We start from the raw sequence: 15,011 nt of genomic DNA, 5'->3' as shown, positions 1-15,011 counted from the left end.
CAACTCACTGTCGACATCCTGACTCCAAAAGAAATTAGAGAGAGAGAAAACAAAACTGGCTAAAAGAAACGTGAAATTGAGTATGTAGTGGAAATGAGGGAAATGAAATTTCAGCAGTCAGAGAAATGCCAGGTAGAAAATCTATTTTGGTAAACACAAGGGAGAATAAAACCCTCCTATTGAGTTTACCTGTGGTTATGTGGCCATCAGGTAAATTTTCTTTTCTTACTAAGATAAAGTTCCATTCTTCTAAGATCTTCAACATTCTATGTGATCTGGGTCAACTACTGAATCATTCATTCTCTCAAGATTAGAATTTTAAGAGACGTTTTCTGTATTTTATCCATTTAACGTTGGTGTTTGTAGCATAAATGCTGCCAAGCATTGTTGCCATTCTGGAAGCTCATTTTGTCATTCTGAGCTTATTACTTTGCTATTGGTGTGGTAAGGTAAGGTGTCATGTCTTGGCTAAGAGGACATCTGCTCCTATTGGAGTTTCCTTATGAACCCAAAGTTGGAGGCCTCCTTCACCTCTCAACAGCAAGGTAGCTTCTGGTTTCTTCATGGATATCCCCACTGCATCTCCATACATGTCATTATGCTGCCATTTTATGAAGTGCCAAGCTTGTCTAGCAGATGGTGGATACTCCGATTTATAAAAGGCAAGACGCGCTTTATGGCAGTGAGATGTTGGCGTGCCAGAGCCTCAGGAAATTGTTTATAGACACAGCAGTCATCAAGCTTTGATACAAGTCTTTACACCCAAATTTTCTCTTCTTTTGTGAAAGTGGAGGGTCTAGAAGTCCAGAGTATGTGGTCTGGAGTCAGACTCTACTTTAAATTCTGTCTCAGCTACTTGCTGGTCATGCGATCTTGATCAAGTGTCTTAACCTTTCTGGGTCTTGTTTTTCTCATCTGTAAAATGGAGATAATAGTTCCTGCTCTGTAGGATTGATATGAAGATTGAATGATATAAAGTCTCTAAAGCCTGGTGCCTGCACAGAGGAAGGACACAAGAAATGTTAACTGTAGCATGTAATGTTAGCTGTGATGTGAACGTCAGGATGATGATGGTGAAGTTTGCCTTCCAATGTACCATACTGTGGCTTTTATTAGAAATGATGCAGCTGGTCCTTGTAGGAAGGATCTTTTGTTAGTATTCAAAAGCAAGTTTACAGGCATATCCCATAGTGCACTTGTATAATCCTGACAATTATTTCCAGAATGAAAGATAGGGTAGCCTTTTTTCATTGCATTGATAACCTACAAATTGACCTCACTCCCCGCCCCTCCCCACAATCCTACTTTATATTTTCCTGAGCACCTCAAATACCCAGAAGAGGTGCTCAACATATCTCTCACTTCCCTTATACTCTGCAGCCTGGCTCCCTGAGAGGAGAAAAAGTGAGTGAAAACGGAAAATCATTCATTGAGTTTCATTAGATATTCTCATTTAATGCCCACATGAAACTCTGAGACAAATTACCGTGTTTCCCCAAAAATAAGACGGGGTCTTATATTAAGTTTTGCTCCAAAAGACGCATTAGAGCTTATGTTCAGGGGATACCATCCTGAAAAATCATGCTAGGGCTTATTTTCGGTTATGTCTTATTTTTCAGGGAAACACGGTACTTCTCAGGTCTGAGTCTCTGATACCTCATCTATAAAAGGTGGGAAACAGATGGGTAGAGATAGTAATAGTAGATGCTCATAAAGATTAGCCCCCCTACTGGCTCCCTCCCCCAGGAGGCGTTAGTACTGCCTCATTCTAGTTACGTGGAATCCTGTAGAGAGAATCCTATAGAGAGAATAAATACATTCTAAATCCTCATAAGTCTTTTGGTGTTTTGAACCCTCTGCTCTGACAGCACAGAAAGACGACTCTTGGCTCTTATGTGGCAGCCTGAGAAACCTACCTTGTATAAATAACTGGGAGATGGCAGAAAGGAGGGGAGAATAGTTAAGCAGGATATTTATTGTTTTGTTTGGGGGACGGAGTTTATTTTGCTTTTGTTTAACAGGATGATGACATGTCTGTAGGTTCAGTTGGCCAATAGCCATTGACTGTGTCCCTCCTCCATAGGAAATCCTTGACATTTTTTCAGAGCAGAGGCAAGAGGATGAGAATTATTCAGGTCGGCAGCTACCGAGATACCACTTCCCAGAACCTGTCTGGGACTAGCCGTCTACTCGCGGTATTGAAAGTCTGCCACTCACACATGTTTTCCATTGGTGACCGTGTTGATTTAGATGTGCTGAGAGGGTGAGCAAATTACCTGTTCTGTTTCTGGGTGTTTCTTAGGACACTTAGCAGGCCTCTGTAGGTTTATCTCACGCCTGACAACCAGGCTTTCATTTTAGGAAATTAAAAGAGATCGTTGTGGGCGATAAGATCATCGTTTAGTGGAGAACTTCAAGTGGAATGCAAACAGGGCCTGGCCTTGTGTAGCAAGGCAGTTCTTGTAGTCTGCAGGTCTATGCTGAGATCTGGAAAATGGGCTTGTGGGTCCACATGGTGAGTAACAGAGCTAAATCCAGAGGTAGAAGTCATTGATTTTAACCTTGGTCTTGTATCGTTTAAACAAGGAAGCTAAATCACTTTTATCTTCTCATTTTAAGTAACCCTGTTACTGATATGATTCATTAGTTTGGTTTCTTATTTGGAATAAAAAATAGTGGGGGAACTTTTCTTATAGAAGAGTGCTGCTCAAACTTTATTGGGCATGTGAAACATCTGGGGATATTATTTACATTCGTTAAAATGCATTAAAAACAAATAACCCAGGCAGATTCTAATTCAGTAGGTCTGGAGTGGGGCCTCAGATTCTGCATTTCTAACTCAATCTCAGGTATTGCTGCTGCTGCTTGTGGAAGAACCCCACTTTGAGGAACAAGGTTTAGAGAGAAGGATTTTGCTGCAGTTGTACCAATGCCAGGCATCTACTTCGTTTTTCTGATTTCTCTTACTGGTTGGAGTGAGAGAAAAATATCAAAAATAATGTGACTGACTCTGAAATCTCCTAAAATGGAGTAGAAATCATACTTTAGAAAAACATAGTCAGCTTATATGGAGAATTGAAGTTCACAGGACTTCTATGTCTATGCCAATCTATTGTGCAGAATAAGGTAATAGCCCACCTCACTTCTTTCTACGTTTTATTATTGGGTTTGTATTTCCATATTTGGAGCCGACCTAACACTGGTGCTAGTCTGAACTTCATTCCTCTGCCCAACCATCGACCAGCACTGGAAGGAAGATACAGTCATGATGGCCAGCACGGCAAAACTCTATTTTAGCTGCTACCATTTGGGAAAGTGTTAGACTATCCACCTTTCTTCTCGCTTTGAATTCTTCCTAACCCAAACGGCTCTCCCTTCCACAACCTTTTGAAAAATAGTGCGATATACAGTTTCACTAGTAAAAATGAACTCAGCAAGCAAGCGTCTACTATAAAGAGAGAATCAAATTTCAAAACTCCCCATGAGTAATAATGTATTTCCTTTCCCACCCCTGCCCTGGCCTTCGAATTTACATCAGGTAACTATGGAGTATAGTCTGTCCATTGCATTGGAAACATGTGTCAAAGCACTGCTGCTAAGTTAATGTGTCTTTTTCTCTGCAAACAGACTGTGAATGCATAAAATATCACTTATTAGAAGATTCAGGATTTTCACAAGCTATGAGAAATGTTAAATTCTTCAAGTTTTTAACAATGGGAGTTCTTCAAGAATTTAACAATGGGAGACATAGTTTTTGTTCTTCAGATGTTATTGCAATTTAATGTGCCTTTCTTGATAAATAACAATCCATTTTACTCTGTTTATAAAATTAATGTCTTGATTTTTCACAGACTTTATACATTCAAGTTGAAGCCCTTTTTCAGAAAACTGGAAAATGACCGTGTCTTCCAAAGCTGTATACGTCAGTTCAGAAGTCTAGGTTGATTTGGCCCAGTTCCAAATGAACATATAAATTCTCTCTCTTTCTCTCTCTCTCTCTCCCTCCCTCTTTCTCCCTGTTTCTCCTTCTCTCCCTTCCCTCCTCCTCCTCCTTTTCCCCTCCCTTTTCTTTTCCCCTTCCCCTCCTCCTTTCTCCTCTTACCCTTCCCATTCCCTATCCCCCCTGCTGTTTGGGATTTAACAGGTAGAGTTAGTTTTTGACTTTGCATTATTGGTGATGTACAAAATTTGGTGTTTCCTAGCTGTACTGGATTGATAAAATGTAATCCAAAATGACAAGAACAAAAAACTTGTTCAGCAATGCTGTTGAATGCCAACCAGATCATTTCTTTTAAAGAAAGGTGAATAATGAAGTTTTGAACTAACACTGGAACTGGTAAAACTGGTGTTGCTTTTAATCTCAACATTTAGCGATTTCGTAGTATGTTAAATTCCTTCATTTTATGGATAAAGTTATTGACATCCACAAAGGGGAAGTGACTTGTTCAAGGGCATATAGGAAATTTGTGGAAAAGACTCTAGAACACAGGTTTTCCCTATTAATAATAATTAAAAAAAAAAACTTAATAGTCTCCTTAGGAAGAATCCTAAAATGCTGTAAAGTTGGCAGGTATTCAAACATCTCCCTCTAACCAGATGATTTCACTTTATATCACATTTTGCCATTTGGTGTCGAAATGTTAGTAACTATGCTTATGATGCTGAGTCTTCCTGTTCAAGGATGTGGAATGCCTTTTCATTTCTTTAAGTCTATTTCTGTATGTCTACAATGTTTGCGTCATAGATTTTACAGTTATCTTGCTATATTTAATCCGACTACTGAAACATTTGTGGATCAAAATATAGCTGACCCTTGAACAACACCAGTTTGAACTGCGCATGTCCACTTATACACAGGCTTTTTTCAATAAATGCCTGTACTCTTTTCGATCACATCTGGGAGTCCACAGATGCTGAGGGCCAACTATATGCATTGATCTACACCATTTTTTACCGGGGACTTGAGCATTCTTCGATATCCACAGGGGTCCTAGAACCAATCCCCTGCAGATACTGAGGGACAATTTAAGTTTTAGGGGAGTCAAAAGTCATACATAGATTTTTGACTGTGCGGGTGGTGCATCAGCACCCCAACCACTGTGTTGTTCAAGGGTCAACTGTATATGCATGCATATATATATATATATATATATATATATATATATATATATATGATTTGCTTTAAAATAATCTAATCAGGGGATGAGAGTTGGGGAGATTTAAGTGAAACAAGATTAGCCATATGTTAATTGTGATGTTAGAAGAAGGGTCATTTGCAGGTTCATTGTACTTGCTCTCTATGCTTTTCTGTATGTTTGAAAATCTTCATTTTTTTTTTTAAGTGTGAGAATAATGCTGTTAAGTTCCTAGGGTGCATTACAATGATATTTGCCGAATGAAGGTTGGAGTGCACGTGGGAGTGTTGCAAGTTAACACAGCCCAGTCTGGCCTGGGTCAAATACGTCTCCAAGACCGTCTCTCTCTGTTTCCAGGGTTGTTATGATCTGGTGACCAGTTTCATGGAGACTAACATGGGAATCATCGCTGGAGTGGCTTTTGGAATTGCATTCTCCCAGGTAGCCTATGTAATTGTGTAGTCCGGTCAAGCCTTTCCCCTGTCTCCTGCTCTCTTTTCCGTCCCTGGTCTCCAGACTCTCTGCCCGCCTCCCTGTGCCTTGGGAGAGGCTGATAGATGGGGTCAGAACTCCTTGCTCATTAGTCCTCAGGTCATCTGTTTATTGATTTTCCTTTTTCAACTTAAATGAAGTTTTGCCATCAAGGGAATATCGGTTACAGTTCAACTAATGACTAGCTCCAGAAAAACAACTTGCTTCTTCTGTAGGTCAAATGGAGGTTAACCGAACAAAAATGCTGGCTTAATTGGAGCATAAACAACTCCAAACATCAAATGGCTGATCGGGATTTAGGGGGAGGCTTTTTCCCTGCTTGACCTGTCTGTCCCTTTTCTGTTCTTAATTCCTATAGATCATGCAGGAGACCTCTTCCTTTAAAGAAAGCCTAAATTTAGCCAACTTCATTTTGTGGTCAGTATGTTAATCTTTAGGTTTGACTATTGTTTCTTAAGAGGAAGGTGACTTCCTGCATATTACATTTTATATCCCTTTATCTCTACCTAGCCTCTAAGAAACAGTGGGAAAAGTAATTATGCAAAGTAAGTAAGCCACAGATACTCAAGGATGGAACAAGGTTAAGCTAAATCTAAAATTTTGCCCACCTTCACCAGGCAGCATACTACCCCACAGGCTTCTGATCACCTGACTAAATGACATATTGTTGCTATAATATTGCTATAGGTAGAAGGATTGGCATATATACTTAACAGCCAAATAAAAAATTTATGTTTCTTGTGGAACTGTTTCAGAGCAACAGATCATTTTTTCAACAAAGCCCAATTAATATTATCTCAGTAATGTATCCATGGCTCTAATTTCACTTGGCTGAATTATGTATTGGCTCTCTCAGACTACAGTTACTTTTTCTCCACTTCTTTGTACCTCTTTCTTTCCTGCTGAACAATAATCTTATTCCAGTTTGTTCCTAAAACTTTTTTTTGAAATGTGGCAGCAAATTATAAGTATTTTAAGTATACAGCTTAATTGTCACAAAATGAACAAACCCCGGTAAATGTCACTTAGATCAAGGAATTGAACATTAACCGAGTAGTTTTTGCAAATAGAGGGCTTAGCCTTAGATAAGTGGCAAAGTTTCCTTTCTAAGCAGTTACAAAAACCCATGTGACACGTCACCTCACAAGCGCATGTGGACTCAGCCAACACGAGTGTGTTTCTTATGGCCGTTCCAAAATTCTTGGCCGTGCTTTGTTTTTCGCAGCTCATGGAGTAAATTAAACCCTCAACACACCAACACACAGACAAACCAGAGTGATGTCACAAACAGTGCCAATCAACCAGTCTCCAGAGGCTTCAAAAGAAGTTACTGCCCTGAACTTTCTTCTGGTTGCTCTCGTATTTCAGTACTAACACTTCAGTGACTTATCTTTAACAGCCAGGGGACATTTGAGAGGCTCCCAGATCTTGTGTTCAATGCAGATGTCCAGGGTGCATTTGACAGCTTGCACATAAAGTGGACGTTACACACGTATGTGCAGCATTCACACCCATATGCAGGACAGACTGGTGCTGGGCAGTGGAGGAGGAATGTCCCCTTGGAGGAAGGAGTAGTGCTCAAGTCTTCCCTAATGGCTGTCTTAGAGCCATAAAGGGACATGATGCCAGTACTTTATGTGGGGAGAAGAGCACCTCAAAGAGCCTGGAATCTCATGGGTAAAACATCTTATCACCCAAGAATATTCCCATGTGGCCATGATGGGGTGTGTGGGGGGGCAATCATGTTTTCATTACTGAAGTGACCCAAGTCATAAAGGGCCTGACTGATACCTCTCCTCCACTTCTTTCTCATGCAGCCCTGTGAAGGGATTTGTGCTTAGACAAATGGTTATCTGGCCTGATGACCATTAACCTCTCCCTGCTACCTTGAAGAAATCCCTCACACAGGAACTGTTGAGTTTACTCTGTGGCCCTCTGGGGCAGTGAGAGAGGGGCTGTGGTCCCAAGGAACCACCACACAGAAACTCTCTGCAGAGAGTTTAGGTCTGATAAGGTATCACCCAGTTGCTGGCATAAGAAAACAAAGCCCAAAGCCTGGTGGCATTGCACAGTCAGTATCATTCACCCACATGGCCAGACAGATGCAGTGGGGAAGGGACTTAAGTCTTGTTATGCTCAGCAGGGAGAGGAATGGCCACGGCTGGCTTTTATTAGCCAGATGTGTTAGGAACTGCAGCTTTTAATGGTGCCAGCAGCCTCAGGGTTCCTGGAAGCTGAAGTTGGCTTCCAGATGCCAGTAGATCCCCTGCATTTCTGGGACATTGGTGGCCACTTACCAGATGCCTATTTAAGAAGAAGCAACCATACTGATTCTGGTCAATGACCCAGAACCAAAGCTTTAGCTACATGTGTTCAAAATTGTAGGACCCATGTCACAGTAAAACTTAGCAAATGTTGGCTAATATTGATGAATCAATCATGTTGGCCTATGTCTTAGCCTTCCTACAATAAAGCAAGCTCTACTGAGTAGAGGCCACAGAGAGATCAAAGCATATAGGAAACAACTGAGCTCTCTCTCTCTCTCTCTCTCTCTCTCTCTCTCTCTCTCTCTCTCTACCTCTCTACCTACCTTTCCTCACCTGCCTTCTACCTTCCCCTTGCCCTTTTCCTTACCTGCTCTTGTGACCTCCATGCTATCATCTTTTGGAACAAACTGACCTTGCATATCTGTTGTCTTGGATATTAAAAGTGGTATAAAGTACAAGACAAACTAAGCTGAGTCTAGCCTTTTAACAGACTGCAAGAACTTTGTCCCTATTGGCTAATTTAGCTAACTTAAAGCCCTCGAGTTCTATTTTTGGACAGCAGGATTCTGGCAGGCATTTAATATTAGGTTGATGCAAAAGTAATTGCGGTTTTGCAATTATCTTTAACCTTTTAAACTGTAGTTACTTTTGCACCAACCTAATACTTCTCTCAACAAACTCCCATTGTCTTTGTACTCTCAAGGAAAAGCCCATTTGTCTAGACTTGATGGGCAGGTTTTGCTGCTCTATAAATTTATAGCAGGAGGTTGAGTGTGTTTTCATAGGGTACTCCTCCCTACTTTTTTGGCAGCTACTCTTTCACTCAAGAGGGTTTGAGGAGATACACACACACACACAGAGAGACACACATACACACAATGCGGGGGCATTACGTCCCCTGCACCCTGGCCTGGAAGCCAAGAATGAGGGTGTCTGAGTATGAACACTTGCCGTGCTCCATTTGTGACACTGCTTCCCACCTTGGTTGGCCTTGGTCTGTGCACATGCACGTGTGTGTGTGTGTGTGTGTGTGTGTGTAGGAGTAGTCATAGTGATGGTGGTGGTGGTGGTGGTGTGAGGTGTCCCCTGCACCTCTGTATTTAGCACTTCTATATCCAATATAAATAGTAGACACAGGGCTTCACTAGACTTAGAACCTGTTAGAGTGGAATAAATCCCCACATCACAGAATGTTATAGTCCTGAGTATGGACAGTAGAGCTGTTTTGAAGAAGGGGAGAGGAGAGTGGCTTGCTTGAGGTTGAGTGGTTACTATAGGTCCAGGATTATAATTCTGACTTCCTCACCTGGTCTGCTGTATTCAATATTTAGGCTAAAGATCACCCTTGCTCTTGCCTCAGATAGCACTTAAAGGGAACTCACTTTGTGCCTTTATACCTAAAGGGTTTGAGTCTGTGGAATAGGAAGGGAAAAGGTACTCATCAAAAACTACAGATCCTCCTCCTACCCATCCATCCCCTGACCCTCATCCCTCTCCCAGAGCCCAATGAGCTTCTGGGATGATTCATTATGGGCCAGAATTCTTTCCTGGGACTTCTTTATATTCTCTATGTAGAGGCCAGGACGAAGCTGTTGATAGCCTTGATGAGACATGGTCGAATAAGGCTAACGGAACTATTTACTCCTTTGTGATGGTCCCTAATAGCATTTATACAGTTTTATTTCAAACAAGATTCCTTGGCATTTTCACAAGGACGTGGTAGTTTTATTTTGTTTCCTAGTTAAGTCATTAACATAAAATCTCCACAGGCATTATAAGAATCTCAATTTTAACCTATTGCCTGTCACTGTCTTGTTAAGAAAGTTGCCTTTGCAGCTTTTGGCTGTCCTCTCTCTGCCCCTCAGGAATCAGGGATTGGGCCACGTTTGCTTCCCATGGTGATTACAGGGAAAGAGACCTTGCCCTTTGCCTTTAACATCTCATGTCTTTGTTGACTTTGGCCCCGCCTCTCTCTTAGCCCCTCACCCCACCTTTTGAAGTTGGCCCGTTACTGGTAATTTGCAGAACCCCAGTGATGCAATCTGTGTTACTAGAGCTTTGTGTTGCCCAGACCCCTCAGCTGTCTATGTGGGGGGTGCCTCCAGAAAGCCTGCAATCAGCCTTTTGTAAGTAGAGGGTCCTTCTTGTCTCCCTCTCTGGCTTCTCAGTTCTTAAAGCAGCAGGAGTTCCCAGAGGTTTTCACGACCCAAAGGAAATCAGAATATAGTACTGATGAGACAGATAGTGGTAAAAGTAAAAAGTTACTTCAAAAAATTAGATGGATGCTAATTACAAAGTCTTAGTTAACCAAATTAAATAATCTGAGCGAAAGCTCCCTAGACTGTGCAGGATTAGTCATTTCGCCAGCCATGGGAAGGGTGAGTGGTGGCTATAAGGTCTCCATCCTGAGGGGTGTTCAGCATAAGAGACAAGCTCTCCTTTTCCTGTCTCCCTCCAGGGTTTAAAGCAGAAGTTTGTCCAAGTGCCCACCTATTGCAGCCTTAATGCATATCAGCAGTGTTCTTCTGCAGGGCAGCCCAGAATCCCACAGAGCCGACTTCTGCTTTTTGAGGCACTTTTAACATATATTTAACCTTTTTAAAAAAAGGTTTCATTTATATAAGGATGGATTTTTCTATCTATTTCATTTATATAAGGATGGATTTTTCTATCTAGAGAGTAATTGGGTCTAGTGGCAAGTGAGAATTTTCTCTGCCCCTGACTGGGGAAGAGGACATGTCTTTAGGCTGAACAGGCTTTTTGTTATGTACTTAAAAATAATCTGGTAATAATTGACATTAAGTATAGGATGCTTCCACCCTCCACCTCCACTTTTCCTTAACTTGGTACTTATGGAAATTAGCAATCAAAGTTTTTTCTCGAATATGGTGAAAACACTATTAAATTTGAAATCAGTAGTCCTGTGAATAATTCAAAACACCTACATTATTCCAAATCCTAGTTTTTCTTGCACTAGAATTAACTAAAAAGCCAATGTATATAAAACACTGTTTTCACATAGCTTCTATGTATATGTGCCTCAGTTCAGGACATATTTTTAGGAAAATATATTTCTTAGTAGATATTAAAAAATAATTTTTAATAAATAAATCTGTCTTCTTCCATGAGCAAAAACAAGAAAGTATGTTCTTGCCCCAGAAATGCAAAATATAGTAAGTTTAAAAGAAAATGTTTTTTTCCCTTATATTTTGAAAAGTTATTGCTTCTGTGAGAAAGTATGTCCAGTGCTTAAAAATGATGCTGTTCCTGTGTTGAGAGAACAACAGCTGGAGGGACGTGGTATATTTCCTTGAAAGCAGAGATTTTAGATACAAGAAATACTTAGGTGTTCTAAAGACTATCCTGGCCATGTGGCTCACAAATTACCATGTTGGCCAGGATCATTGCTAACTGTGAGGTGGAATGGCGACTATTGTAAGTGCTTAAAACACACATGAGGGCAATGAGAAAAAACTAACGTGATAAGCTTTACAAAGAAAGGAAAGTCTAGGAACTTGAAATCAAATAAAGAGATGCCCACTGAAAACCCTCTGCTTAAAGTTTGCAATATAAGGCAGGAAGGAACCCCTGGTGGTATGAGACCTAGGACTTATTCTGGAAAGGAAAGGGGTCTAGTGCTGCAGTGGGGGTGGGGGAAAGGGGCTATTCTTGGCTAGGGGATGAGGGTGGAACCCTCAACTCTGTGTGGGTTACTTGTGTGGTTTGGGGGAGATTCTTTAACCTTACCTGAACCCATTTCCTTATCTGGAAAACTGGGATGGTAATATTGCACAGAGATGGGGTAAGGATTAAAACGTGATATACCTGAATGTGCTATGCATCTCCAGTACTTATTTGTTTCGGCTGGAAGCTGGTTTTTGAGAGTATCAAGTGCATTCTGGTGTAGGTTGGTCCTGGAAAATGGCAGTTCTAAAGAGACGGGACAAGCTGTGAGGTTCAAACTCCTCGCACTCGTGGAGAGAATTTTAGCTTCTTATTTGGCGCAATATCTGGAATTTACAGCCACGGTTCCTTTGGCCATCTGGCAGTACATGCATGATACGATGTATTTTGTGCCACAAAATGATGTTGACCAGAACCTTGGTAGGAGACAGGGTAAGTCCAATAAGGTGGTGATTTTTCCTTACCTGACAGATGATACAGTTTCATATTTCACAGCACAATTTCAATTTTAAAAAGAAAGATAAGAATCAGGCATTTCAGCAAGAAAGACAGGCAGGTGGACAGGAACCTGCACGGGTGGGGAGAGAGCCAGGGAGAACAGAATTCAGGTGTTGCCCTGACCAACAGGAGGGCCCGGTGTGGCCGCAGGTGTTTCACCTGTAAGATAAGGGTAACTAGATAGATGGATTAGATGAGTGGTCCTCTCACCTGGAAGAGGTGTTAAAACCTGGAAGGCTTGTTAAAACACCAATTGCTGGGACCCACCCCCCCAGATGTCTGATTCAGCGGGTCTGCGGTGGGGCCTGAGAATTAACATTTTTAACATGGTCCCAGGAGATGCTGATGCTGCTGGCCTTGGGGCCACACTTGGAGCACACTGTACCAGACAGTCTCTAAAGGTCCTTCCCACTCTGATCCAATAAAACACGGTCAGTTGTTTAAGGAGAAGGGACTCCGTTTGGCTAAGAGAAGCTGTAGGCCTCCAGACTCAAGTACACAATTGGGCTCCTGTCCAAAGGATGCTGATCGTCCGGAGTCAGGAGAGAGAATTGTGGTTTGCAGTGAGCAGAACAGATATGCTTAAGGATGTCTTGATAGTGTCACAATGGCTTTTATTAGATCTACCTATGCTATGGGTTAAGTCAAAGCACATATACAGGTAGAGGACTGAGGTCTTCTGAGGAGGTGGAGATACCCTGTTATTGGTTGTTCTGGGACCTCTGAAAAACTAGGAGGTGGACCTTGGATGTATATGGGCCTATTTAGGTCTAAGGTATCTACATGGTTGAGAGACAAAAAGAAATTAAAACCCCTCTTCCCCTCCACCCCCCCTTTCTCACACACCATAACTTTATTACTTTTTCAGTGGCAAACTCACCTGATTAAGAACAGTGTCTTGTTGTCTCGAGGAAAGAACTATTCAGTCAGCCAGGTGTGGCTAGGGTATCACAGTACATTGAGATATCTTCCCGATGCATGCGTTTATAGTTTTAAGTTAAATTTTGGCATTTAAAAAAATACCTCATTAATTCTGTGTACTTAATTTTTTTCATTATTCTCATAACACGGACACGTTTTAATACTACTTATGTGTCAAAATTTGTTTTTAAATGGCCAAAGTGAGCTAGAACCTTATGGCCAGTTTGAGAACCTCCAGTTGTCCCTCACTGGTAGTTAGACTCCCTGAGACATAGATTTCACAACTGAATTCAGGTTTGACCTTTTTCTGTAGTGCCCTTTCCCTTCGTATATAAAAGCCCTACATTGTTAAAAATTGTATTTGGGGGTTCAATGCAGGATGTAGTTTAGTGACTTGAGATTGCCATTTTCAATTTTCTTCCTGGAACAGCTTATCGGCATGCTGCTGGCCTGCTGTCTGTCCCGGTTCATCACGGCCAACCAGTATGAGATGGTGTAAGGAGAAGGTGAGTGGCGGTAGGGAGTGTTCAATTTCAGGTTTCTCCCTTTGGGGCACGTACTACCCTTTAAATGGGCAAGGGTACTGCCCATCCACTTAGCTACCTGATCTTAGTGGTACTTGTCCATGTGCCAAAACCTCATTTTTGTGGTGCTGGGGAGGAGCTGTGATCGTTGCTATGGTGGGAGATGTACAAATGCTCTTTTTGGCTTATTACCTTATTTTAAGTCCTTATTCATGGTGAGTCACTCACATGTTTTCATCTCTCTCTTAGTCTTTCACGAACGACGGAATAAGAGACCTGATTTTGAAAAGAGCTGCAGCAATCCTTGAAAGACTTCCAAAGAATGTTAGAGCACAGTGCATATTACACCTGCCCTGCTCCCCCTAACCGCCCCCACCCCGTGCACAACTGACACTCCCACACAGTCTCTGCCCTGCCTTTCAGCCCAAATCATGTGTAGTGTTCCATTTTGTGAAGCCCTGTTGTGCCAGAGTGTAGCCAGGTTCCCTGCATCTAGTCTAGTGGACCCCACCCGAGGCTCCTCCATCTGTACTTGGTCCAACTGCCACTCATCGTAGGTGACTGGTGATCACACCATCACTGGCCCCGCTGGGCCTTGCATGTAGTGTAGGAGGCTCCTGTTAGCCCTTCATCATGACTGACAAATGCCACACCCCTTGATGTAGATAAACAGCTATCTCTTCTTTTGACTTAATCTCCTTTAGTTTGGTTTGCCCTTTACTAAGGCTTTTTCCTACCTTCTCCAGGCTGCCTAGGACATGTAAAGAGGTACATCAGAATTATTCATGAGGAGAAAAAAAGCATGCGTGATGCATGAAGGAAATTGTTGAGCTTTAGGTGGCCTCCTTCCTCATTATTGTCACATGCCTGGGTATGTATAGTTTAGTGCTCCTATGCCTCTCAGTTGAAACCCATATAATCCTATTACAAAGCTGTATTGTTGCTTCCCGTGAGGGAAATAATATTACTTCTGTTTTCCCCCCAATTAATTGCTATTGTGTTATTTTACTTTCTGTATGTTTTCTTTGCATTGACACTACAGACATCAAGGACAATTGAAAAATGAGTATGAAGGGGGAACAAAAGTCAAAATATTTTTCCAAGATCTTAAATAATGCCTCTGTCTAGCATGCCAACAAGAATGCATTGATATTGTGAACATTTGTGATACATGTATTAATAAATAGTCATTACAAATTCCTGTGTCCTGGTTTTGTTCTATGCTTATTGCACAAGTTTTAAAACACGTATTTCTATTCCATCTTGTCCCACAAGTGATTGGCTAACAACCACCGTACACCACCGTACACACTGACATACCCCTCCATACATGCACCTACCCCACCCCACCAAAATAGCATTGGACAGAGTAAAAGTTGAAGGGTTAGAAATTTTTTATTTCAGAAACTTGAATCATTGGTCATGAGAAGGATATATTGTTGGTTGCAAAAATAGAACCTTCATATTCCTTCAGGCTAGAGGCGGAAACA

At 41.6% G+C, this 15,011-nt stretch overlaps 1 protein-coding gene across 1 annotated transcript in view; it reads left to right on the top strand.

The window, feature by feature from the left end:
- TSPAN7 (tetraspanin 7) overlaps positions 1-14,722 on the top strand; it is a 133,750-nt gene extending 119,028 nt beyond the window's left edge. Inside the window, exons 6-8 of the mRNA XM_033104190.1 lie at positions 5,493-5,576; positions 13,428-13,503; positions 13,771-14,722. Coding sequence (XP_032960081.1) covers positions 5,493-5,576; positions 13,428-13,496 — 153 coding nt within the window. The 3' untranslated portion in view covers positions 13,497-13,503; positions 13,771-14,722. The remainder of the gene's footprint in view (positions 1-5,492; positions 5,577-13,427; positions 13,504-13,770) is intronic.
- The last annotated feature ends 289 nt before the right edge of the window (positions 14,723-15,011 follow it).

This window comes from Rhinolophus ferrumequinum, chromosome X (assembly GCF_004115265.2).
Source record: "Rhinolophus ferrumequinum isolate MPI-CBG mRhiFer1 chromosome X, mRhiFer1_v1.p, whole genome shotgun sequence".
Lineage (NCBI taxonomy): Eukaryota > Metazoa > Chordata > Mammalia > Chiroptera > Rhinolophidae > Rhinolophus > Rhinolophus ferrumequinum.
Note: the sequence above shows the minus strand (reverse complement) of the source record. Positions and strands in the feature narration are given on the sequence as shown.